This window comes from Pipistrellus kuhlii, unplaced genomic scaffold (assembly GCF_014108245.1).
Source record: "Pipistrellus kuhlii isolate mPipKuh1 unplaced genomic scaffold, mPipKuh1.p scaffold_m20_p_68, whole genome shotgun sequence".
NCBI classification, from domain to species: Eukaryota; Metazoa; Chordata; class Mammalia; order Chiroptera; family Vespertilionidae; genus Pipistrellus; species Pipistrellus kuhlii.
In genome coordinates this window covers 1,097,563-1,121,555 of record NW_023425571.1, presented here as the reverse complement: position 1 = coordinate 1,121,555, position 23,993 = coordinate 1,097,563, and the positions used below count along the sequence as shown (strand labels likewise).

The 23,993-nt window shown below is 62.7% G+C and overlaps 3 protein-coding genes across 15 annotated transcripts in view; 2 read left to right on the top strand and 1 right to left on the bottom strand.

Annotated features, from left to right (window-relative positions):
• The window catches only part of PRRC2B (proline rich coiled-coil 2B), a 66,361-nt gene extending 63,057 nt beyond the window's left edge, over positions 1–3,304 (top strand). For all 12 annotated transcript variants that reach the window (XM_045575150.1, XM_045575151.1, XM_045575153.1 and 9 more), the window contains one exon: positions 1,066–3,304. In XM_045575150.1, the coding sequence (XP_045431106.1) occupies positions 1,066–1,200 (135 nt within the window). In that variant the 3' untranslated portion in view covers positions 1,201–3,304. The remainder of the gene's footprint in view (positions 1–1,065) is intronic.
• A 2,382-nt stretch (positions 3,305–5,686) lies between these two features.
• On the top strand, positions 5,687–19,743 carry POMT1 (protein O-mannosyltransferase 1). 2 transcript variants are annotated; one of them, XM_036420467.2, is made up of 20 exons: positions 5,689–5,764; positions 6,333–6,494; positions 7,554–7,660; positions 8,055–8,105; positions 8,812–8,958; positions 9,654–9,762; positions 10,082–10,147; positions 10,228–10,321; positions 10,426–10,581; positions 11,149–11,279; positions 11,660–11,755; positions 13,213–13,305; positions 13,791–13,887; positions 15,166–15,258; positions 15,462–15,582; positions 15,877–15,974; positions 16,262–16,375; positions 16,805–16,931; positions 17,716–17,893; positions 18,388–19,743. In XM_036420467.2, the coding sequence occupies exons 2-20, from the start codon at positions 6,373–6,375 to the stop codon at positions 18,560–18,562; spliced, it is 2,175 nt and encodes a 724-aa protein (XP_036276360.1). In that variant the 5' UTR covers positions 5,689–5,764; positions 6,333–6,372; the 3' UTR covers positions 18,563–19,743. The 2 variants fall into 2 exon arrangements, with proteins under 2 accessions (XP_045431116.1, XP_036276360.1); XM_045575160.1 differs by lacking the exon at positions 18,388–19,743 and having other exon boundaries at positions 5,687–5,764; positions 16,805–17,002; positions 17,716–17,822.
• UCK1 (uridine-cytidine kinase 1) lies at positions 19,220–23,315 on the bottom strand. Its single transcript, XM_036420469.2, has 7 exons — positions 23,099–23,315; positions 22,748–22,907; positions 22,081–22,177; positions 21,795–21,937; positions 21,615–21,709; positions 20,648–20,696; positions 19,220–20,295 (listed from the first exon to the last, which is right to left on the bottom strand). Exons 1-7 carry the CDS (start codon positions 23,204–23,206, stop codon positions 20,114–20,116), a joined length of 834 nt encoding a protein of 277 aa, XP_036276362.1. The 5' UTR covers positions 23,207–23,315; the 3' UTR covers positions 19,220–20,113.
• Between the last annotated feature and the right edge of the window lie 678 nt (positions 23,316–23,993).

Below are 23,993 nucleotides of genomic sequence, written 5' to 3'. Positions count from 1 at the left end.
AAGATGGCTTTCCAGACCTCCAGCCCCGACGCTTAGGCCCGTCTCCAAGCGCCAAAAGAGAAGGGACTGTCCGCCCCGCTTGCATGCTCCTCTTATAGAGAGGAGTGCCCTAGCGCTTAGAGCATGGCGCCAGGGGTCGAGTCCTTCTGGCGGGCGAAGGCATTGCTCCTCCTGACGGGCGTCTGGATCCTTCCTTGTCCTGCAGAGAAGGGAGGATGCGGAGTCCCCGGAGGTGACGCCGGCAGGTGGACTGGCCTCCTAGCGATTCGGGCTGTGAAGGTGCTGGGACTGGGCTAGGTCTGGGTCAGCGCTAGCCGCCAGGCGTGTGCGTGAGCGTGCACACGTAGCCCTAGTGAGTGCCGTCCGTCTGTCCTGGCTGGGAGGGACCGCGATGGCGTGGCACTTCCTGGCCGAGGGGCACTGTGCTCTCTGCTGCTCGAGTATGACAGGCTCCGGGGCTCGGACATGTCAGCGCAGGCTTCTCAGTAAGGCAGCTCCTGGCTGGTGGAGGCGGAGGACTGGCCACTCACTTCACTTCTCCCCGCGTGGCTCCCCGGGCGGGGGCCGCTCCTGGAGGTGCTTGGATTGAGCGGACGCTCACGGTGTGGGGCAGATGGAGGCCGGTCACTCTGGCGCACTGCCCGGTGCTGACCTGAGAGTAGGGAGGCCCTGGTGTGAACCTGGAGGTCAGACTCGGTCCTGGGGATGGGCTCTCGAAGGTCTGGGAGACCACGCCTGCCTGCGGCCCCACCCTCTGCAGACAGGCGGGTCTCTGGGGGCTTTGTCCCGGGGGCACGGGGTGGGGCACTGATTGGAGGAGGTTCTTCAGTGCGGCCCTGCGTCTTCCTGCCTCCGATCACCGCACTCAGCGCCTGCAGGAGGGGACAGCAGCGCCACCGTGTCCTTCCTAGGAGAGCTGCTTCTAGTCTGTCCTCCACTGAAGGATGGACCCTTAGGGTAGCTCTTCTCCGGGGCTCAGGAGCAGGAAGCGGGGGGGGGCGGTCTGTGTAGCCTCGGTGGCTGCCGTGTGAGTGTAACTGCTTTGTCCCGTTCATCTGTCCAAAGGCAAAATCACGAGTGGATGAGAAGCCCTGCCTGGGAGCCATGACCCTGCAGGAGGCCCCCTTGGCCGCCTCCCAGATGAAGCGCACGGGAGCCATCAAGCCTCGGGCAGTGAAAGTGGAGGAGAGCAAGGCCTGAGGTGCTGGCCTGGCCGCGCTGCCGTGGGCAGAGCCCCCCCTCCATCCAACCGCCTGGCCGTCCAACCGCCTGGCCGGCTGGCAGACCCTCTCTGCTCCTGACAACTCCGACGTCTAACCAGCTTGCACCGTGGATATGTGGCGTTGACCTGCTTGCTTTCATCCAAAACAGTAAACAACCCTTCCCGTCTCCTTCCCGCCCGCCGGCCGCGGCCATGAGGATCCAGCCGCGCGCAGTGAGGGCGGCCGGGGCAGCCCCTCGGGCAGCTCCTCTGCGGGCTCAGTGCTCCCCCTCCCGCCCCGCACGGTGGCGTGGCAGCAGGTCCTTCCTTTGAAGCTTCTTGTTTTAAAAAGCAGCTGAAGCAGCCAAGGTTTTACAGAGAAAGGAAACAAGACACAAGCAATGTCTCTGTAGCTGAGCTTTCATATGGTCTTCGCCAGCCCGCCCTGATCCCTTGTCCAGTGGTGGCGCCCCCTCCTGTTCAGTGTGAGATGTCACTGCAAGACTCCGCTGCCTCCATTGGTTAGCCTCTGAGGCCACATAGGGCCTCCGGCTGCGCCCCAGGAGGCCCCGGGCAGCCCAGTGAGCTGGGTTTTACGTGAGGGTTTCTGTCCTGGAGCCTAAAGCCAGTGGACGTGCTGGCCGCTGGCCCTGAGGTGAAGCCCGGAGACACAGTCACTGGTGTGTTCCAGGTTGGCCTGTCGTGCGAGCAGGCAGCACCACAGCTCCCCACCCCCACCCACCCAACTCCCATGTCTGCTTTAGGGCCCCGGCACCCAGGGCTGAAGCCGCCTCTCCTGCGCCTTCTTCCCGGCCTCTCCCCCCGACACCGCTGGGCGGGGCCGGCAGGTCTCCCTGCTGCTCCTTGCCTAGCAGACAGCGCAGGTGGGCGACAAGGCACCTGAGCTGAGCAGTGAGGTCAGCCTTTCCAGCGTGGGCAGGTCCAAGGGAGGCTATTTGCAGGGCTGACCGTGGTTCTGAGAGCCTGGGCAGCCACCCAAGTCTGCAGAGCTGCCTCCGGCCAAAGGCTCACAGGAGCCATTTTATGCTGAGCTGAAATCACCCCAGACCCTGTCATCCGAGGGGGAACTTGTGGCTTTTGCACACTGAGCAGAACCTACACAGAGGGGGCAGCCATGGTCCCAGGGAGCCTGGCTCAGCAGAGCGGAAGGTGGGCAGGTGCCACCCTGTGACCTGCAGGTGTGTGCTGGCTGCTCGGGCTGCGTCTCGGCTCTGTTCCGCGTGGGGAAAGGGGGCTCGGGCTGCTGGAATGGCTCGTGCTGTGATGGCTGCTTTAAGGCTGGGACAGCCGCCTGGCAGAGCCCCCATCTCGCGCCAGGAGGGCCACTTCCTCGGACGATGCTTTACTGCTCACGTGGTAGCTTTGCGCACCTGTCTCCATCCTCAGACCTCACTCTCCTGGCTTCTCCACTCATCTCCTGAACCTTCCCTCTGGTCCTGTCCTCCCTCCTGCCCTGTGCTCATCTGCTCTCGCCCCCCAAGTGAGCTGCTGCCTGCCCCCCTCCCCGCTGCCTCAGTGCCCGGTTGCCTCCAGCACCCGGCTGCCCTGCAGGAGCCACACGCTCACTGCTGCCTGAACATCGGGAAGCCTGCCCACCTGAGTCTGGGTCCACTGCTTGTCTAAAGCAGAAAGAGTTTGCTCGCTGTGAGATTCCACAGAACAGTCCGGATGCTGTTACGAACTCAAGGTGTGCCCTGGTGATCTGACAGAGTGACAGTGCTGTGTTTGAGGAAAAATAAAAACAAGGGTCACCTGCTCTACAGCCCTCTTCTCTGCCCTGTATTTTCTACGCCCCCTCCCCCAATACAACAAAACACTAGAATTTATTTATATGTATTGTCGTAGTCTAGGTGAAGGAAGGAACTGTCCCACTGCTCTATTTATAGATTCGTCTGACTCCCCCGCGCAGGAAGGCCAGGAGTTGCATGTGACCTTCAGTGCTTTCTCCACCGCGCGTGCCCAGTACGGGCGCTTCCCACCGAGACAGTTCCAGCCGGACTCGGGCGGGGGAGGCCCGGGCCTGCCGCACCCATCCCTTTCTTGGTCTGATTAAATGCAGTCTGTACTGCAGAGATGTTTTAAGGTGCAATCTCTTCTTTCACGTGGTTTTAGAGCAAAGCTCCAGGAAGTAGGACTTTGGGTCTTTTTTGGTTTCAAACCTCCCTCTTCAGAGCGCATATCCACAGAGGCCTCGGCCAGGGTGTTTGGGGCCTTTGGTGGGAACAGGTGAAAACCCAAACTTACCTTTTCTGCTGCTGAGATGGGGGTGGTGTCCACACCCTCATGCACCTTGTCCCGCTGGCCACCCTTCTGATGCTGGCAGCTCTGCCCTGGCTGTGGATGGTGCAGCCCACACTCAGCACCAGGAGCCCTGATGTAGCGTCTGTCCAGCGTCAACTGCCCAACGGAGTGAAATCCCAGCATCCTGGGTTGTGTGTCTGAGAGGCAGCGTCCGCCCACCGAAGATTTCTCTGCCAGCTGTTTGGTCTGGTTTCTGTACTGTTACCCACCCCACCCCCAACCCCCGTTTTGTCCACACTATTGTTTGCAAACTTGGAATTTATGCACTTCCAGCTCCGGTTCCTTAAGGGGAAAAACAGGATGACGGACACGTTTCAGAAAAATCAGTTTGCCCACTTTCAAAGCTGGGTCATTCCAGCCACTTCTCAGAACACTGAGCATCTCCTTACACACCGGTGCCCGCGCTCCAGCGAGGCCCTTGCCCTCCTGCCTCCGGGACCTGCCTCCGGGATGGAGGGTGAGATTTGTGACTGATGTCCAGAGCCAAGGAGGAGGACGTGCATGTGCGAAGTCGTGAGGCAAACGGTACAGCTCCTCCCCGCTGGCCGCTCCCCTCCAAGTAGCTGTGCGCTGCCTGTGCGCTGCCTCTCCCCTGGACTTGGCCCCCCACCTGCACAGCAAGCCTGGGTAGGACGGTCGTTGGGAAGTGGCCTTGGACAGCCCAGATACTCGAGTGTTTGTGCTTTCTTGTGCTCTGTGATGAGGGGGACGTGCAGACTTCAGAAATCCAGCCCCTGTGGTTCACAGGCATGAGACCACCCAGGACAGGAACGCTCAACGTTGGGGTCAGTTTGTCCCCCACCAAGCTCTCCACTCGGACCATCCGACCTGCCGTTCAGTCGTCCCCCTTCCCCCCTCCCCCATTGGGTGGCCTCCAGGATGGTGGCAGTGTCCCAGGCCCTGTCCTCGGCATGTTACAAAGCCTCGCAGGGGACACTGGGCTGCAAGCTTCGGACCTCTCGCCTCGCATAGTGAAAAGGGTTTGGGGTTTTATTGAGAGGGTTTTTGTCCCCCCCCCCCCTTTTTTTGGCCTTTCCTCTCTCTGTCTTCTCATATAGACCAGATATTTGAAAGGGCAGACGATGGCTAAAGGCGTGGTGTGCAGCTGTTCATACATTATTTGGGGGAAGCTTTTGCCTGATGGGAAATGGAATCCTGGGCTCACCAGGCCGTGGTGGCACTCACCCCTTGCCCTTTCCCTCCAGTCCAGTACCTATTGTTTCTCCTTTCAAATATGTGATTGTACTAACTCTTTCCATATGAAAGAACTCTCCTTATTTAAATAAAAAAAAAGTAAAAAAAAAAGTAACACCCTGAGGCTGGACATGCTTTCTCTGCTGTGTCCCTGGGTTTTCTGTGGTTTTCCTTTGAGGGTGCATGTTAATGAGGGACTTGACTGGCATTCCTTAAAGCAACATGGGGAGAGAAGAGACGGCAACCTGCGGGTGAGGTGCACTGTCCAAGCGGGTCAGCAGTAGCAGTCCGCATCTGGACGATGGTGGCGGGGTGTGCATGGCGCCTGCCTGCGTCTGCTCTGCTGCTGGGCCTGCCTTCCCTTTGCTGGAAGGAGAGCGCTGCGCTGCACCTCGTGCAGCTGGGTCAGGCGGCAGTTCTCGGGTCTGCCATCTCCCAGGTGTGACCTCCGACGACCTTGTTTGTCACTGTTTCCTTAGCTAGAACGTGGGCTCCACAGGACCTACCTTAGGGGGTGCTGTGGGTTCAAAGAATGTAGGCAATTACAGTCTGCTGCGGGTAAGTTTAACGTGTCCGCGAGGAAACCCTACTCCGGGCAGGTGTCGGAGCCTGAGGGCGGGGTGGCAGCGTGGGGTTCAGTCTTAGAAGCAGCGACAACGCAGAATGGCTGCAGCCGTGTGTCCGGGTGAACGTGCACAGGAAGAGGGACATGAGGACACGGCGGTCCGCGCCGCCGAGCGAAAGGACTTCGGGAGAATCCTGTGAAGCACAAACATGTGCTGCGGAAGGTGGCCCCCCGCGCAGCCCCGGCCCCTGCAGCCCCCGCCGCGCCCGCCCAGTGCGCACGCGCAACCCCCCAGACCTCGCCCAGTGCGCACGCGCGGCGCTGCCCGCCGGCCCTGCGAGCGCCACGAATGGAGCTTCCAACCGGGCGGTGGGCGGTGCTGAGCGCCGAGCGGCCCCGCCCCGCCCCGCCCCGCGCGTGCGCCTTGGGAGCCGCTCACGGTCCCGCCCCGGCGGGTCCCAGGCGCGGCGGCCGGAGGGGAGGTGAGTCGGTGTGCGGCCCCGGGACCAGAGCCCAGTCAGGGAGCGGGAGCTGGGCCCGGGGGCGGTGCCGTCCGAACAGGGGGCTGGGGCGCCCGGGAAAGAAGGGGACCCCGCGGAGGGGAAGCTTGAGGTGAGTGGTGGCCGGGACTACGCCGCCTGCGGGAGAGACGGGGCGCCCGGGGCTGACGTACCTTCGAGGAGTGGAGGTCCGGGAGGGCGGAGCCCCGGTGAGAACGGGCGCCCGGGCTGGTGCCGCGCGCGGGGGGGGAGAGGAGGGGAGGGGAGAAGGTGCGTGGGGCCGAGGAGGCTCCGCGGTTCCTAGGGGGCGGTCACCGGCCCCAGTGCCCAGTGAGGAGGGCGGGGAAGCCGCCACGTTCATTCACAGCGTGTTTCCCCCCCCCCCCCCCCCCCCCAATGCTCGGCAGGTGTTTTGTGAATGAGTCTTCAGTCTTGAGGTTCCTGCACTCCCCCGGGGGGACTCTGGTGCCTCCACAGGCGGTGCTCCCTGGCGCACCCGAGGTCCTGTCAGCCTCCGGGCCGGCCTGGGTGTCACGCGTTTTCTCCTCAGGTCTCTTCCAGGGACTCCTCCCGGTCCTCGTGTCCACAAGATGTTGGGGTTTTTGCAGCGCCCCATCGTGGTGACCGCGGATGTCAACCTGAACGTCGTGGCTCTGACCGCCGCGGGGCTGCTGAGCCGGTTGTGGCGCCTCGCCTACCCCCGCGCCGTGGTGTAAGCCCAGCTGTGTGGTCCGGGTCAGCAAGTGTCTCTTCCGCAGCGAGCGGGACTGGGGACGCGGGGCTCCTTGGGGCTGGGGTTGGGGAAGTTAGAGGCGAGGCTGGCGTTTCCCCAGGACACCCGCAGAGCGCACTCGCCCGGGGCTGCCCGTTGGTCTGGGGCAGGCACAGGAGCCTCGGGTAACCGGTTGAGACCTGGAGGTTGGCGGTGGGCAGGCGAAAGGCCGGGAATATGGAAGGGAGTCCTCACTGACCTTAGAGGTGCTCTCTGTGACAATGGAAAACAGTCCCTCTTATTGTTGAAGGGCTATTTGTTGTCTAATACCTGTTTTCTTCTTGGTTTAACTTTCCATTATAGAAAGCATGAAACATATACAAATGTGGGGGAAATAGTATGATGACCCCCTCACCCCTGTATTCATCACCCAGCTTCAACAGTTATCAACTCACTGGTGGGTGGGGGCCGGTGGGCCCGCCCCCATCGGCCAATCGGGCAGACTGGCCAGCGGCCCCGCCCCCTGGTTGAGCTCCAGGTGGAGGGTACAATATGCACATTAGCCTTTTATTATATAGAATAGCCACCCCCTCCCTGCAGTGGATTTTTGGAAGCAAGTCATATACGTATTTTATTCATAAGTAATTCAGTGGACTGGTGTCTCTTAAAGATCCAGGTTCTTAATAAAACCCAAGACCACAGTAGCATCATCACACCTCAGAAGAATGGACGGCAATCCCTTGTGTCTTCACCTGAGAGCGTTGTGTCACAGTTGGTTCCTACGTGGAGCTGGTGGGCACAGGGTCAGCCTCGGGTCCGAGGGGACTTTCGGGGGCTGGTTAACGGCACACCCCTAAATCCAAAGTGAGGGAGAGGAACAGAACCGGTGTCTCGGGGGAAGCTGTTGTACACGTGCCTTCCTGCCTGGAGCCCCGTTGTGGCTGGGGCGGAGACCTGGCCTTGCCGATCGCTCCTGAGCCGTGTGGAAAAGGTGTAGGTTTATTCTGGTCCTTGCTGCAGCTCAGGCTGACAGCGGAGTACAGTGGCTTTGTTTTTCAGGTTCGATGAAGTATATTATGGGCAGTACCTCTCTTTCTACATGAAGCGGGTCTTCTTTTTGGATGGCAGTGGACCGCCCTTTGGCCACATGCTGCTGGCCTTGGGAGGTAGGAGTCCTTCCAGAGTTATAGGAGAGTCCGGCCAGCATGGCTCAGTGGTTGAGCACCGACCTGTGAACCAGGAGGTCACAGTTCGATTCCCAGTCAGGGCACATGCCCGGGTTGCGGGCTTAATCCCCAGTCGGGGGTGTGCAGGAGGCAGCTGATCAGTGAGTCATCACTGGTGTTCTATCTCTTGCTCCTCCCTTCCTTTCTGAAATCTATATATATATATATATATATATATATATATGTTTGTTTGTTTTTTAAAGTTACATGTGAACTTTCTTGAGGGCAGAAGACCTGTCTTATTATTTGTTTACTATTGTTTGCTATTGGCTGCCACTGTTTGGCAGTCCCGAAATACTGCTGAACGGATCGTTACTGATCCATCCTGTTACAGGTTATTTGGGAGGATTTGACGGCAACTTCCTGTGGAACAGGATTGGAGCAGGTACGTGCTCATTTTCACTGCCCTTGCTAATTTGACAAATTAGAATGGGGAGCTAGTGGCCCTCATAGGAATGAACAACTGTGGTTTATTAATGGGAGTCCAGGGTGTGATCAGTTGTTTGGGTACACGTGACAGACTTCTGAAAAATCTAGTAAATATCTTAGTGTTTAGTTACAATGATTTATTTTTCTTTGGGATGTATAAGTCGTGTGTGTTGCCACAATGCCTTAGGACTGTGGTCGGCAAACTCATTAGTCAACAGAGCCAAATATCAACAGTACAACGATTGAAATTTCTTTTGAGAGCCACATTTTTTAAACTTAAACTTCACTTAATGCCACTTCTTCAGAATAGACTCGCTCAGGCCATGGTATTTGTGGAAGAGCCACACTCAAGGGGCCAAAGAGCCACATGTGGCTCACGAGCTGCAGTTTGCCAACCACAGCCTTAGGAGTTAGGTGGGGTAAATGTATAATAGGTAAAGCACGAACTAATTTCAGATCCTTAGTCTCATTCCTGTGTGACGTTGACTGTATCGAGCACATCTCAAAGGCTGCTCACACGTCAGTTCCCATGAGTCCCCAGTGTTGTGAGCGTTCGCGCTGGAGTCTGAGTGTGAAACCCCGTTTGCAAACACTGTGGCCCCGAAACCCCGGCGAGGTCCCGCAGGCTTCGGTACACTCAGCTCCGCTTGGCTGCCTTCCAGAATATAGCAGCAACGTGCCCGTGTGGTCCCTGCGCCTGCTGCCGGCCCTCGCGGGCGCTCTGTCGGTGCCAATGGCCTACCAGATCCTGTGGGAGCTCCGCTTTTCTCACTGTGCCGCCATGGGAGCCGCCCTGCTGATGCTCATCGGTAAGACTGGGCCTCGCCGGCTTTGGCTGGTGCCGGAGGAGCCACGGGGGCCTTGGCTATGCTTCAGTGTGGCCCAGGAGCTCGGAGCTTAGAGGACCTGCCCCCCTCAGCAGCTTCTGCTCAGAGGACGGAAGGAGGCTCAGGCTCCACATTTGACTCTGGGGTCGCCCTGCTCTCAGGCTGGGGCTGTGGAGGTGGTGGCAGACTCCACGTTGTGGAGGTGGGGCCGTATGAACTAGGGCTGTCCAGAGAGGTGCCCCGGTAACGGTGGACACCTCCACCTGCACCACCTTTCACTCCCTGGTGGCCTGCCTCGTCCCACCAGCTCCAGGCCCCACCCAAGGCGGTGGCAGAGGTTAGTGGGTAGTCCTCACCACGGCCTTTCAGCCAGGTCTCCAAACAAAGGAAATGAACGCACGTGTAAAGTCAGACCTTCCAGTAGAAAAATGGAGGCCCTTTGCCCACATCAGGCTGTAGCACGCCCGGTGCCCATAGAGCTGGTGTTTCTTCTGCAAACGAGAAAGAAGGCTCAGAGAAGCTCGGTGACATGGCCTCAGGGGGTGTGGCCCCCCAAGAGCTGTGGAACTCCCTGATGCTGAGCGTCTGCTGTCCCGCCCTGAGCTGCTGGGAGGTTTGCTTTGTGGGGGTCTCACCTCCATTCTGTGGCCTCCTTCCAATGCCCCCCCTCCCTGCAGAGAACGCGCTGGTCACGCAGGCCAGGCTCATGCTCTTGGAGTCACTGCTCATCTTCTTCAATCTGCTGGCCGTGCTGTCCTACCTGAAGTTCTCCAACGCCCAGCACAGGTGCGCCGGGGCCGCTGCTCACGAGCGGGAAAGAAGAGGCTGGGCGTCTGTCCGCCCGGAGGGGCTGAGCCTGTTCATTCCGGGCGCCCTGGCTGTCTGGCTGCAGCCCCCGGTCCGGCCCTCCGTCCGTGGCTTCAGAAATGCCTCCTCGTTTTTCTGTAACTTAAGCTAACCGAGAAACGTTCCGGCCAAAAAGAGAGCTCGCGGGGCCGATGATGGGGAGAAGGGGGTCCGTTTTCCGTGTCTCTGAAGCTCGGTCCAGTAGCCACCCTAGGGGTCTGGGAGACCCGTTCGCAGCTCTGCCTCCGCCCGCCCACAGGCCCTTCTCCCCTGGCTGGTGGCTGTGGCTGACGCTGACCGGAGTGGCCTGCTCCTGTGCCGTCGGGTGAGTAGGCTGGGTCTGAGGCAGCGCCTGCACTCTCCTCGCTCCGTCTCATTGTAACGTGCCCCCGTCGGTCTCCTCAGCATCAAGTACATGGGCGTGTTCACTTACCTGCTGGTGCTCGCAGTGGCCGCCGTCCACACCTGGCAGCTGGTTGGAGACCGGGCTCTGTCACACGTAGGGGGCCTGCCGCGGGGCGCGGGGCGGGCGGGTGTTGGTGGACAGGGTCAGGAGGGCACAGGCGTTGGAGCCTGTGTGCGAGTGGTGCCCTGTGTGCCCAGGTCTGTGTGCTGGGCCATGTGGTGGCCCGCGCGGTGGCGCTGCTGGTCATCCCGGCCGCGACGTACCTGCTGTTCTTCTACGTCCACCTGACGCTGCTCTGCCGCTCGGGGCCCCATGACCAGATCATGTCCAGCGCGTTCCAGGCCAGCCTGGAGGTGAGAGGCCGTGGGCTCAGGTTCTGACACAGACACTGTCAGTGAGCATCGAGGACAGCCAGGGCGAGAAGGGAGGCCTGCGCCTCGGCCTTCGCACGGGCTGAGTGTCCCGAGGGTGCAGACAGGAGTGGTGGGGTAGGTCTCCTCGGGGCGACCGCAGTGTGGCCCCGAGACCCTCTGAGGCCCCACAGGCTCCGGCGGGCGCATAGGCCTCAGAGGACAGACCAGCTCGGCCTCGTGCACATGCACTCTGCAGGAACAGTGAATGTGCCAGTGGAGGGGCTTAGGGTGTGGCCTGGAGTCACACTGACCTGTTGGGAAATGCCGGGAAGCTGCTTCCTTACCTGTAAGCGGACACCAACCTGTCTCCAAGGCGGGGCCGAACTCAGGGAGTGTGTGGACACTTAGCGAGCGCCGCCCGAGGTGGCACGCAGTCCGTGGTTCTGACCAGTGTAACACCACAGCCGTGTCTTCCGTAGTTAGAACTGCCAGCACCCCGAGTGTGCTCCCAGGTGGGTGAGGGCTGTCGGGGGGACCGGTCTTACTTGCCCCTTTCGGCCTCTGTAGGGGGGGCTGGCTCGGATCACACAGGGCCAGCCCCTGGAGGTGGCCTTCGGCTCGCAGGTCACCCTGAAGAGCGCCTCGGGCAAGCCCGTGCCCTGCTGGCTCCACTCGCACCCAAGCACCTACCCGCTGAGGTGAGGAAGGCGCCCTGGACTGGTCGTTGCAAGATGTTTGTTGTATTTCTTCAGCTTCCACCTTATGTGAGGAGGGTCGGGGAGGCAGGGATTGAGCTCTCGGGTCTGTCAGAGTCTGGGTGCTTCTGCGTGTAATCCTGTGAGAGGGCTCGCTGGGCAGAGGGCCCGGCATGCCGCGTGGCAGCCTCGTGACCCACAGTTCGCGTTGTGCCCACCGTTCGTGCTGTGTAGGGTCCCGTGTTGCGGCCCCTCCTAGATTTAAGCTCTGTTTTATCCTTATTCCCCCAGGCTGGGTAGTTGGGAGTCCTGGGGAGAGGCCGATGGGCCCTCCCCGCTGCCAGCCCGCTGCAGACCCCGTCTCTGTTGACCCTCCCGTGCAGCTACGAGGATGGCCGGGGCAGCTCCCACCAGCAGCAGGTGACCTGTTACCCCTTCAAGGACGTCAACAACTGGTGGATCGTCAAGGACCCCGGGAGGTACGTACAGGTCCCGGCCTCCAGCCTGACCGCACGGTGGCCAGCAGGGCCCCATCATTTGCTCCGCTCTTCCTGCCCGCCCTCACCCACTCACTGCTCCCCCTCCTGCCCGCCCTCACCCACTCACTGCTCCCCCTCCTCCTGCCCGCCCTCACCCACTCACCTGCTCCCCCTCCTCCTGCCCTCCTCACCCACTCATCTGCCCCCCTCCTGCCCGCCCTCATCCACTCACCTGCTCCCCTCCTCCTGCCCTCCTCACCCACTCATCTGCCCCCCTCCTGCCCGCCCTCATCCACTCACCTGCTCCCCTCCTCCTGCCCGCCCTCACCCACTCACTGCTCCCCCTCCTCCTGCCCATCCTCACCCACTCACTGCTCCCCACCTCCTGCCCTCCTCACCCACTCACTGCTCCCCCTCCTCCTGCCCATCCTCACCCACTCACTGCTCCCCACCTCCTGCCCTCCTCACCCACTCACCTGCTCCCCCTCCTCCTGCCCGCCCTCACCCACTCACCTGCCCCTCCCCTCCTGCCCGCCCTCACCCACTCACTGCTCCCTCTCCTCCTGCCCTCCTCACCCACTCACCTGCTCCCCTTCCTCCTGCCCGCCCTCACCCACTCACCTGCCCCCCTTCCTCCTGCCCGCCCTCACCCATTCATCTGCCCCCCTCCTGCCCGCCCTCACCCACTCACCTGCTCCCCCTCCTCCTGCCCTCCTCACCCACTCATCTGCCCCCCTCCTGCCCGCCTTCACCCACTCACCTGCCCCCCCTCCTTCTGTCCGCCCTCACCCACTCACCTGCCCCCCCTCCTGCCCACCCTCACCCACTCACCTGCCCCCCCTCCTGCCAGCCCTCACCCACTCTCCTACCCACCCTCACCCACTCACCTGCCCCCCCCTCCTGCCCGCCCTCACCCACTCACCTGCCCCCCCTCCTGCCCGCCCTCACCCACTCACCTGCTCCCCTCCTCCTGCCCGCCCTCACCCACTCACCTGCCCCTCCTCCTCCTGCCCGCCCTCACCCACTCACCTGCCCCCCTTCCTCCTGCCCGCCCTCACCCACTCACCTGCCCTTCCCCTCCTGCCCACCCTCATCTACTCACCTGCTCCCCCTCCTCCTGCCCATCCTCACCCACGCACCTGCCCCTGCTCCTCCTGCCCTCACCCACTCACTGCCCTGCATGGCTAGAGCAGGGCGGCCTCCTGTGTGGGCTTTGCCCGCAGCCTGTAACAGTCCTGCCCAGCTGGCTCCTCCAGACTTGAGCCTTGGCAGCCAGTTCCTCCGGAGGCACCTTGACCACCTGCAGGGCTGGAAGCTAGGAAAGGGCTGTAGGTTCAGAAACGAGCTCAGGAACATGGCTGTTTGACGAACTCACCGTGTACCAGGGACAAGCTGGCTGGGTGGCTGCACATCCCGCATTGTCCCGCCGGGAGCACCAGAGCCCTCCTGTCTTGCAGGCACCAGCTGGAGGTGAGCAGCCCACCGAGGCCCGTGCGGCACGGGGACGTGGTGCAGCTGGTGCACGGCATGACCAGCCGCCGCCTCAACACGTGAGTCCAGCCGTCTGCCTCCTCCTGCCAGGTGCCCGCTGTGCTCCCGTGCCCCCTGCGGAGGGGACCCCAGGGACAGCACAGTTAGCAGAGGGAGGGAGGTGGCTTTAGGGGAACCAGGTGAGGGGAGAGCAGCCAGGCTCACGCGCTCAGGGTGCATGTCATCGTGGTGTGCCCAATGTGTCAGTGAGCCCAGCAGGACTGGAACTGGAGTTCAGTGGGGTCAGGAGGGTTGGGACACGTTGGCTCTCAGCCCTGATCTAACTCAACTTCTGAGCAGCCCCTGTATTTTGGTGCCGGGCCGCCCCTCGCCACACCACCACCCAGCGTCTCCAGGCACCTCGCTGTACTTTCCCGTCAACGTGATCACTGCAGCTGCGGGATCACGGTCCCTTAGGCTGAGCTGGTTCTGTTTCTGAAAAGCAGCTTTTCCCCTTTAAGAAACTGAGCTGAGGCATTCCCGTGAGCACTGTTTGGTGTTGCAGGCATGACGTGGCAGCCCCCCTGAACCCCCACGCACAGGAGGTGTCCTGCTACATCGACTACAACATCTCCATGCCCGCCCAGAGCCTCTGGAGGCTGGTGAGTCCGCTGCAGCACACGCACACTCTAACAGGACGTGGGAAACCGCCATCCAGCCTGGTTCATTGTCAGGGTCACGGGGAGTGACAGCCCTCAGGCCGTGGGCGTCTTCACAGGGAGGACACTGGGTCTGGCGCTGGTGTCAGAGCATCGTTGACAGGCAGTTGTAAATGCTCGCTGCCGGCCTCTGTGCCCCACGTGGTTCTGCCAGGAGGAGGTGCCTCCGACTCGGTCACTTAGTCAGCTTCAAGACCTGGTCGCTGAACCCGGAGTCGAGGCTCCAGCACCTCAGCCAACCAAGAGCCTCGGTTGGCCCTGGCCTGACAGATGCCTGCCCTCGGGGAGTCTGCAGCTGCTCCCTCCCGGGGCATGTGGGAGAGAGGCCGCCTTCCTCCGAGCGACCAGGGCAACGTGGCCCTCTATACGACGAGTCTCGCTCTGCAGAGCTGCGGGTGGTGTCCAAGGAAAGATGGCGGGGAACGTCCTGGTGTCCCGGACGTTGGCTGTCCGAGTGCAAGCGCGTGAGCTGAGTAATGGCACCAGGGCCACCTCCACGAGGCTCCTGTGGCGGCAGCTCCCACTCGGCCCGCATGCTCAGTGGTGTGAGCTGCACGTCCGGGCGATGGGTGTGGCTGGTGGCCCTCAGCAAGGCGGGGGCTGTGGGGCTGGTTCCATTCTGTGCCCAGCAGCCCCTCTCCTCCCCGCTCGCCTGTTTCAACGGCCTCTCCCCTGGCCTTCTGCCTCATGGGAGTTGTTTGTGCCTGGTCCTGACATCGGGAGCTGCCCCAAGGGTCCCACACCCTCCCGCTGCTGGCTTGTTGCTGAGGTCTCCTCCCTCAGTCCCCGCTGGTGGCCCCATCGGCCCCACACGGAGGAGGGGAGGCAGGCTGACCACAGTGCGGCCCCTACGCCACCTCACGGCGCCCTCGAGAGCCTGCAATGCCGAGTGCTCCTCAGGTGTTAGCTGTCTCCCACTCGACGTCAGGAGTCCCGGGGACAGCGTCAGGGCCTGTCTCTAACCTCCATCGCTCCACCTTGGCGTTTGGGCCGATCTCTGAGCCCTGTGGTGGGCAGGCATCCAGAGCGCAGGGCAGGACTGTCTTTGGTCTCTGCCTGAGGCTGAGCTGCTGCTGCCAGAGGCACTGTGCCCCTGGGATCAGCCCGCTGCCCCCCGGATCGCCCCCTGGTCCCCGGATCAGCCATTAGTTGAGGGTGTGGGACTGGCCTCGCCTTCCCGTGAAGGGAGCCTGAGGGAACGTAACGGATCTGCTCTCCCAGGACATCGTGAACCGCGAGTCGGACGCTGAGATCTGGAAGACCATCCTGTCGGAGGTGCGCCTCGTGCACGTGAACACGTCCGCCGTCCTGAAGGTGAGTGCGCGCCGCCCCAGCCTGCACCTGGGCCCACAAATCCGCGGCCCCGGCCGAGCCTGCCCTCCCCGGACAGTGGTGCCCAGTGGGTGCCATTTCCGAAGGTGGGCCTTTCCGAGGCCTCAAACTAAGCCTTGGCCTGAGGACCTCATGGAGCCTCCAGCTGGGCCTGGCTCACCCTCACCCTCTTGTCCACCTTCCAGCTGAGCGGGGCCCACCTCCCCGACTGGGGCTTCCGGCAGCTCGAGGTGGTGGGGGAGAAGCTGTCTCGGGGCTCCCATGAGAGCACCGTGTGGACCGTGGAGGAGCACCGCTACGGCCGGAGTGAGTGCCGACCCCGGGGCAGGGAGCGGCCCAGTCCCCATGCTGCCGCACACAACACCCCCCACCCGCTGAGGCTGCAAACACGGGCGTCACCCGGCGGTCCACAGGCAGTGTGAGCCCAGCCTTCCTGGTCCAAAGACCCTCATTTGTGGGTGGTTTCTTGGGGGAGCAGAAGGGGATGCCGCCTGTCGCCATGGGGTTTGAAAGGCAGGGAAGCCGCTGGCACCAAGCCCTCCCTGTGCCCAGCTCCCTGCCCTTAGTGGCTCCTGTTCTTTCGGGCCGGTGTGTCCCCAGGCCAGGAGCAGAAGGAGAGGGAGCTGGAGCTGCACTCACCGACCCATGCGGACATCAGCAGGAACCTGAGCTTCATGGCCAGATTCTCAGAGCTGCAGGTGGGGAGCGGGAGGCAGGAGCGGGGCTGTGGAGTCCTCCCTCCCCCAGTGAGTTACCTAGGACCTGACGCGGTGGGAAAGGAGCGTGTCCCTCCCTCCCGCCACCCAGCCCCCCAGCATGCCATGATGCCAGCCCCAGTCAGTACAACGGAGACCAGAAACACGGGCCCCTGGTCTGGATGTGCCCTTAGATAAGATGGCTGGAGCCCCTGGGGTGGTGCGTTCTAGTGAACTGGAGGCGGCCCCCATGCGGTGCCGGCTGCCTGACGGGCCTCGGGCTGTTGCAGTGGAGAATGCTGACCGTGCGGAGTGATGACTCGGAGCATAAGTACAGCTCCACGCCGCTGGACTGGGTCACCCTGGACACCAGCATCGCCTACTGGCTGCACCCCAGGACCAGCGTGAGTGAGCCCCTGCGGCCTTACCCCCTGGTCCCGCACGGTCCGCTGCTGCTGGGCTGGCCTCGCAGAGCCAAGGGCGAGGGCGCGGCTGGGTGGGAGGAGGGCCTTCTGCTCTGGGCGCGCCCGCCTTCCTGCTGTCCGTGCGGCCCCTGCGCTGACGGGCAGAGCTGCCTCAGGCCCCTGTTGTGGCTGCTCAGCCCTCACTCCTGGGGTGACATGAGCTACCGATGCTCGCGGCCGAACAGCCCACAGAAGTACCTTGGCTCTGCGTTGCGCGGTGGGAGGCCCTCTGGGAGCAGTCCCGCTTCTCCTGGTTGTAGGGAAACTCGCCGTGTACTAGAAAGTCCTAGAAAGGGCCCGTCAGGAACAGGCCTGTGCCCTCGGTCGGGGGCTTCCTGTGGAGGCCGCTGATGGCATCTCCGTCCTCAGGCTCAGATCCACCTGCTGGGGAACGTGGTGATCTGGGCTTCCGCCGGCCTCGCCACTGCGCTGTACGCCCTGCTCTTCTGCTGGTACCTGCTCCGCCGCCGGAGGCGTGTCTGTGAGCTCCCCGAGGGTGCGTTCGCTCCCATTTCTCCTCCTCCTAGGCTGACCCAAGCTCAGCTCACCGGGAAGCTCTGCCTTTAGGTGGCATCTTTGTTTCTGCATCCAGGGACGTGAATTATTGTGGTCTTCGGGGCTTCTCCAGGGGGTGCAGGCACTGGGCGGGGGGTACAGGCACCGGGCAGGGGCGTACAGGCACCGGGCAGGGGGGTGCAGGCACCGGGCAGGGGGTGCGGGCACTGGGCAGAGGGGTACGGGCACCGGGCAGGCACTTGGCAGGGGGTGCAGGCACCTGGCAGGAGGGTACAGGAACCGGGCAGGGGGGTGCGGGCACCGGGCAGGGGGGTGCAGGCACTGGGCAGTGGTGTCTGGTGAGCCCAGGGCGGAGCCACCATGGGTACCCAGTGAAGGGTCTGGTGTTGGCTCTTAACAGAAACTCACTGAACACCATCTCCAAACAGAAAGAGAATGAGCCCCAGGGCAGGCAGGGCCGAAGGCACCTCCCACTGCAGGCTCCGGGCTCCGGGAACTGGTTCCTCCTCCCCACTGGATGGGGCTCCTCAGCTCCCGAAAGAGTGGTGCCCACAGATAAGCCTGAGACACGACCGTCACTAGCAGCAGAGGCGGGGCCTCCCCCAAGGGCTGGTATTTCTCAGAGGAGGGACAGTGTGGACCAGCCTGTTCTTCCTGCAGCAATGGGGCGGGGGAGGCAGGGGAGGAGCGGAGAGCCGAGCCTGCAGGTGACTTAGGGACAGGGAGCCCGGTCGGCTCAGCACTGACCTGCACCCCCTCCCCAGATTCCTGGCTGCGCTGGGTGCTGGCCGGGGCCCTGTGTGCCGGCGGCTGGGCGGCGAACTACCTCCCGTTCTTCCTGATGGAGAAGACTCTCTTCCTGTACCACTACCTGCCCGCACTCACCTTCCAGATCCTGCTGCTGCCCGTGGTCCTGCAGCACATCAGCGAGCACCTGTGCAGGTCTGGGCCTTGGAGCGCCCTGAGGGCAGGGGCTCCTGTGCGGCCATCACAATGAGGGGGGGCTGAGGCCTGGGTCGGAGGACGGGCCTGCGCTGTCTGGGGGATGCACAGCTTTGGGGTGGGAGACAGGAAGTAGGCCTGTGGTTGAGAAGACCAGGCGGAAGGCGAGCAACGGGAACCTGTGGGGGGTTGTCTGCGGATTGCAGGGCGCAGAGGAAGTAGACCAGGAGCTGTGTCGCCTGAGCCGCCCGGGCAGGGAGCCTGGAGGCCTCGGAGGCCGTGGTACAAAGGGGTTGGTGTTCGGGTGGAGCAGAGGTTGGAGACCTGAGAGACAGGCCAGTGAGGGTCACGCTGGGCGCCAGCAGGCTGGGAGGGGTGACGGGCGTGGTGGGGGAAGAGGCCAGGTCGGGGACCGCCAGGTTACAGGCTATGTGCCAGCAGCCCTTGGGGCAGAGCCAGCCCCTCACGTCTGCGCTCTGCTCTGGCGCCCACAGGTCCCAGCTCCACAGGAGCCTGTTCGGTGCCCTGGTGGTGGCGTGGTACTCCGCTGCCTGCTACGTGTTCAATGTGCTGCGCCCCCTGACCTACGGGGACACATCACTGTCACCCAGCGACCTCCAGGCCCTTCACTGGAAAGAGAGCTGGGACATCCTGATCCGCAAACACTAGCAGACCCGGCACGAGACATCCGGTCGGGACCGGGACTCGCTCAGGGAGCTGGCCAGCCTGGCAGGCGCTCCTCTGGTTTCCTTCCCCTGAAGCACTTCGCTGTACTCGGGCGATAAAGAACACGCTGTGCCCACGAAACCCAGAGCCTACACGGACACGTGTGTGGAGTGGCTTGTGTGGGACTCGGCGATGGAGGAGAGATGGCAGGGAGTGCGAGTGATGCGTTAGGGTCAGACCAGACGGGCCAGCTTGGTCCTCCCTCCCAAGCTAGAGCCCTGAGGCCGGTCGGGGCCACAGTCCCCGAGTGAAGATGGTAACCGTGCCAACCCTCTTGCTGACTGCAAACCGCGAGGCTGATGAGGAGCAGACAGTCAAGGTGTGTTATCTGTTCCTTGTCCTGAACTCGCTTTTTTGTGAATTAAAAAGGGACCACTGCCCTTGCCAGCTTGGTTCAGTGGACAGAGTGCCAGCTTTCGGACTGAAAGTCCCAGGTTCAAGTCTGACCAAGGGCATATGCCCGGGTTGTGGGCTCAATCCCCAGTAGGGGGCGTGCAGGAGGCTGCCAATCAATGATTCTCATCATTGATGTTTATCCTCCTTCTCCGAAGTCAATAAAGAAATAGATTTTTAAAAAATAATAAAAAGGGACCACTGGTGTTCATATTGGTTATTTATTGATTCTCTCCCCAAAGGTCACGACATGTGTGACAAAACTGTCGCAGTCACCAGCAGCTGGCCACGGCTTGGCCCATGTCAGGAGTTGTGTGACCAGCTACTACTCCATAGAAAGAACCCAGAATGCCTCGCAGGTTAGCAGTGATGGGGCAGGACCCTTTAACACGTGGCCACCACACGGGGAGGGAGGTGGGCTGGCTTTGGGCCATGGCACTCACTCCCGCCTCAGGGTCCAGCACACTCCTTGGGGCAGCACCCAGGCTCAGGGTCCCTGGTGGACACTCCCCAGTAGGGGCTGGGCGAGTAGACATCCCTGCTTCCTGCTGGTGCTGGTTAAAACATACCTGCACCCCAGGCTCCCTCCTGCCCTGCCCTGGAGCCCAGGCTAGGAGAAAGGAGGCACCCCGGTCCTCACATCAGCCAGTGCGTCCCAGGCTGGACCAACACCCACTGTGGGTCATGAAACTGGGTTACTAGCTCACACTACACGGTGTTAGGAGACACAACGTGGGACGTACAACATAAAAAGGGGAAGTACTGTCACTTTCCATCGCACACGTGTGAGAACTGATCATACCAGAAGGACTCTGTGAGACTACGGTCATACACTGAACACGGTGTCCCGGTGTCCCTCCTCCTCCCACAGCGCGGCCCCGCCTCCCCGAGCGAGCATCACAGGCTGCCACTCGCCCTGCGGCATCGCTCAGTGACCTGGCCTCCCACCCTCTGCACCACGAGGGTTGGGGGGACCACTTGTCCAGGGTCCCGGCACTGAGGACACGGACTCTCACATGGGCCGTCCCAGAGGCGGAAGGAAGCCGCAGGTGTTTGGGGGCAGGGGGCACCTCCGGGGCCTGCGGGAGGTGCGTGTCCTCCTCAGTGTGGCCTGCTGCTGGACTCCAGGTGCGACCGCTTGCCGGGGGCCAGCACCCCAGGGTGGTCTCCGGGCTCAGGAAGCGTCCTCTTGCAGCTGCGCCCGTTGGCCCCTCCGCGGTGCCACTTGCAGATGTCCCCGTTCAGGATGTCCTGGATGTGCTGCACAATCAGGTTGATGGCGACTGCACAGAGACAGACAAGAGTGTATCAGCCGGATGCGCCCTCTGCCCCCTCGATGTCTGTCTGGCACCGGGTCTCAGAGGACAGAAAGCACACGTCCAGGCCTGGCACCGACTTGTTGGCTGGGTCAGCGTGCATTTCTGCTGACCTGCAGCCTGGTTAAGACTCCCTGCTAACAGTGATGCCGCCACCAGCTCTCTCTGTGCTAGCAGTGCTCCTCCCACCAGCTCTCTGTGCTAGCTAGCAGTCCTCCCACCAGCTTTATGGAGGTGTAACTGACCACGGGCTGGGACAGTGCCTGCCTGAGGGCTCTGGGTGCAGACGGGTCAGGCAGCCATCAGGCCTGGTTCTTACCCATATTGTCAACCCCTCGGGGGATGATCACATCCGCGTATTTCTTCGTCTGCAACACACAAAGGAGGCTCTTTAAGGACCTGCCCATCCCCCACAAGGTGACAGCCAGTAGCCCAGGCACAGCTAGATGCAGTGGCAGAGGAGCCAGCCCTGGGATGCCCGGTACTGGGTCCCAGGCGGGAGGGGCAGGAGGCAGGCATGGGCAGTTATCAGGAGGTGTGAGGATGGAGCTCCTGGAAGTGCAGAGGAGGGGCAGCAGCCAGGAGAACCGGTATCTCCTGCCTCCCTGAAATGCTGCTCTGCTAGGACAGGTCTCTGCTAACAACTGAACCGCTAGCCAGGCGGAGGTGGCATCCTCCACGTGCTCCCCCTGCAGGAACCTGGAGGAGTGGCAGGCGCAGGGTGCAGGGCACACAGAGCGGCCCCGGTGCAGCTGCCTCTCGCCAGCCCTGTGCGAGGCAGGGCGGGGCTGCAGGGGACACACCTGAGTCAGGCAAAGCATAGGGAGGGAGGAGGCAACGGTGTGGCCCCAGGAATGGATTTATGAACCGTCTGGTGTCCGTGTGTGAATTTGGGCCAAGGAGACATGTTACAAGAGACGCACCACAGAGGCAGGAGGGACAGCCCGGGCAGCTGTGTCTGCAGGAGGGCTGCGCGGCTCCCCAGCTGCATGGACAGGAGGTGGAGGCCAGCAAAGGAGTAAGCAGGAGAGCACATGCCGTCAGGTGAGGAGAAGCCCCCTGGGAGCACGGACAGCAGGCCCGAGGCCGGAGCAGAGGGAGCTGTGTGGCCACGGGGAGTGGCTTTTCTCAACAGAGGGAGCAGCAAGGGCAGAGGCGGCCCGGAGAGCTGAGAACTCGCTGGGCAGCTGGGCACCAGCGAACTTCTCCACTTATAGATCAGACCCGTGCACCCCACCCGCTCCCACAGAACCAGGCAGCGTGTCTCTGGAGGGAGGAGGCGGTACCGGCAGGCAGAACTCCTCGAAGGCTGGCTTCACGAAGGTGGTGTACTGGGTCAGAATCTGCTCCAGGTCCCTCCCGCGGTTCACGTCCCGGAGAACTGCGGCAACAGGAGCCCAGGGGCCGCGTCAGACTGGAAACGCCCGCCCAGCCCTGGCCCGGGACGGGGGCCGAGGGCGCCTCACCTCTCCGCGACAGCCTGACGTCGGAGTCCGTGTCCACGAAGAGGCGCAGGTGGAACATGTCCCGGATCTCCTGGCTGTAGAAGACCAGGATGCCCTCAAACAGCACCACGTCCGCCGGGTACACCACCGTGGTCTCCGGTAACCTGCGGGCGAGAGCAGGGGGCAGGCCTGCTGGGACGGTCTCCTGGCACGAACTCCAGGAAGCAGGTCCCGGTGGGAGAGGGGTGGCCACAGAAACCCATGTACGTTAGGCAGCCCTCACTGCCTCCCGGAACCGCCGGCTCACCTGGAGTGGGTCACAAAGTCATAGGTTGGGACCTCGACAGTCTTGCCCTCCACAATGTGCTTCAGAGTCTTGTGCATCAAGTCATTGTCAAAAGCATCTGCAGGGATGGGACAAAACAGTCCAAGCGTCCTGTGCTGGGACGGGGGGATGGGAGGCTTTCTTGGCCACAGCTGATGCAGGTGGTACCGAGACCTCAGGGACACTGGGGCCGGCAGTGGCCTCTACAGCCTACATCTGCAGAGCAGTCCTCACCCACAGGGTGGCCCCAGGCAGTGCCACTGCCCAGGCTGCTGTCCCGGGAAGAGTCAGCTGCAGAGCGACCATCTCCGGGTCGGGGCAGGCTGGCCTCCTCTGGCCATGACCCTCCCCAACCCTCCAGATTGCCACCTGTTCCCCTATCGTAGCCGTCCCCCCCAACCAGGAAACAGTTTCAGGGCTCTGCTTCCCCTGGGCTCTCAGGAACGTTGCCCCAGGCAGCGGGAGGGAAAGACCTCCGCGGACAATGGTGTGTGCAAAGGCCCTCCCGCTGGCTGGCTCCAACCAGGGCCCGGGGCCCAGCACCCATCCCACCTCCGGGTGGGGGTGTCTAGGCAATTGCATGGACTCATCCAGCGCTCCCAACGCTGGACGCCGCCCCGGCCCCGCCCCCTTAGGGCGGCAGGTGTACCTGGGTGGTCGAAGTTGTACTGGCCCTTCAGGGCCTTGGCCTTCTGCTCCGCCGTCAGCACCTTGTAGAACCGGTCTTGGCTCAGGATGACCACCTTCCGCTGCCGGTGGTCCACTTCGTTCTGGCCCAGCAGCTCCATGATCTTCTCACACACCGTGGACTGGGGCGCAGACACAGGCCCTGAGCCCGGCCGCCAGGGCTTCCGCCCTGAGCCCACCGAGCCGGCCTGGACACGGGCCGCCCGCCCGCGTGGGCCCATCCCGCCCGGCGCCCCGCAGCCCGGGGCTCGGGTCCCCTCCCCGGACAGATCAGGCTGGGGTCGCGGGGACGCGCAGGCCGCCCGCCCCTTACCTTGCCGCTGGCGGTGCCGCCGCTCACCCCGATGAGGAAGGGCCGCTGGTGAGGCCGGTCCGCCTCGGGCGTGGTGCCCCCGCAGTCGTCGCCTCCAGGCGAAGCCATCTACAGCCCCGCCGGTCGGCATCGGGGTCCTCGCTGCGGTCTCCTCCCTACAACCAGCCGCCTCGACCGCCCCCTCGCTAAGGTCGGAGACGCCCCCTCGGAGTTCCACTTCCGGGGAGCGCAGCGCGAGCCGGCGCGCGGGGCATGACGGGAGTTGTAGTCTGAGGCGGCGGTAGTGCTCGCAGGCTATAGCCGCCCGGCCCTGCTGTGCCTGGACCTCCGCGGCTCTGCGTGCCCATGTTTGCTACAAAGGCCCATGGAGGGCGAGTGTCATGGGATGGCCCATGGGGAGAGTGTGCAAGGGGCCTGGGCCTCCTGAGCCTGTGGGCCTGGACAGAGGGAAGCTGATGAAGGGGCAGCCCAGCTGGGGCAGCATGCGAAAGCCACCCCCTAACTGAGAGGAACATACGGGCACTGGAAACAGGAGGACCGTTCACCCACTCACAGTGAGCCTGGCCAGGTCAGGGTTAGGCTTTAGCCAGCGAGCCGCTGAAGCCAAACTGCCCATAAAGGCCAGGACCAAATGGCGCCTTAGGGGTGGGAGTCAAAGCCACAGGCCCCCAGGCAGGGTCCTGGAACTCGTGCTCTGCATACAGCTGGCGCCTAAAAGCGACTGCCCTTCTGTGAGACTGGAGCCCACCAGCACCTTGGCTCTGGGTAGGAAGAGAGTCGTCCCTCAGGTGGTGGCACCCTGGGTCGGACACGTGCAGAAACCCCAAGCGGAGAAGCTAACAAAGAATGGTGCCCGCCTGGGGATTTCCCAAAGGACAATCTGTCTCACCCAGGG

What these genes read in the sequence shown, in the direction of transcription:
- POMT1 (XM_036420467.2), top strand. Translation starts at nt 6,373, where the DNA reads ATGTTGGGGTTTTTGCAGCGCCCCATCGTGGTGACCGCGGATGTCAAC. An exon ending in TTCTCCAACGCCCAGCACAG is followed by an intron (nt 9,763 to 10,081) that starts GTGCGCCGGGGC and finishes GCCCGCCCACAG; the next exon opens with GCCCTTCTCCCCTGGCTGGT. An exon ending in GGAGCACCGCTACGGCCGGA is followed by an intron (nt 15,583 to 15,876) that starts GTGAGTGCCGAC and finishes GTGTGTCCCCAG; the next exon opens with GCCAGGAGCAGAAGGAGAGG.
- UCK1 (XM_036420469.2), bottom strand. Translation starts at nt 23,206, where the DNA reads ATGGCTTCGCCTGGAGGCGACGACTGCGGGGGCACCACGCCCGAGGCG. An exon ending in GTACAACTTCGACCACCCAG is followed by an intron (nt 22,178 to 22,747) that starts GTACACCTGCCG and finishes CCATCCCTGCAG; the next exon opens with ATGCTTTTGACAATGACTTG. An exon ending in GACTTTGTGACCCACTCCAG is followed by an intron (nt 21,938 to 22,080) that starts GTGAGCCGGCGG and finishes TCTCGCCCGCAG; the next exon opens with GTTACCGGAGACCACGGTGG.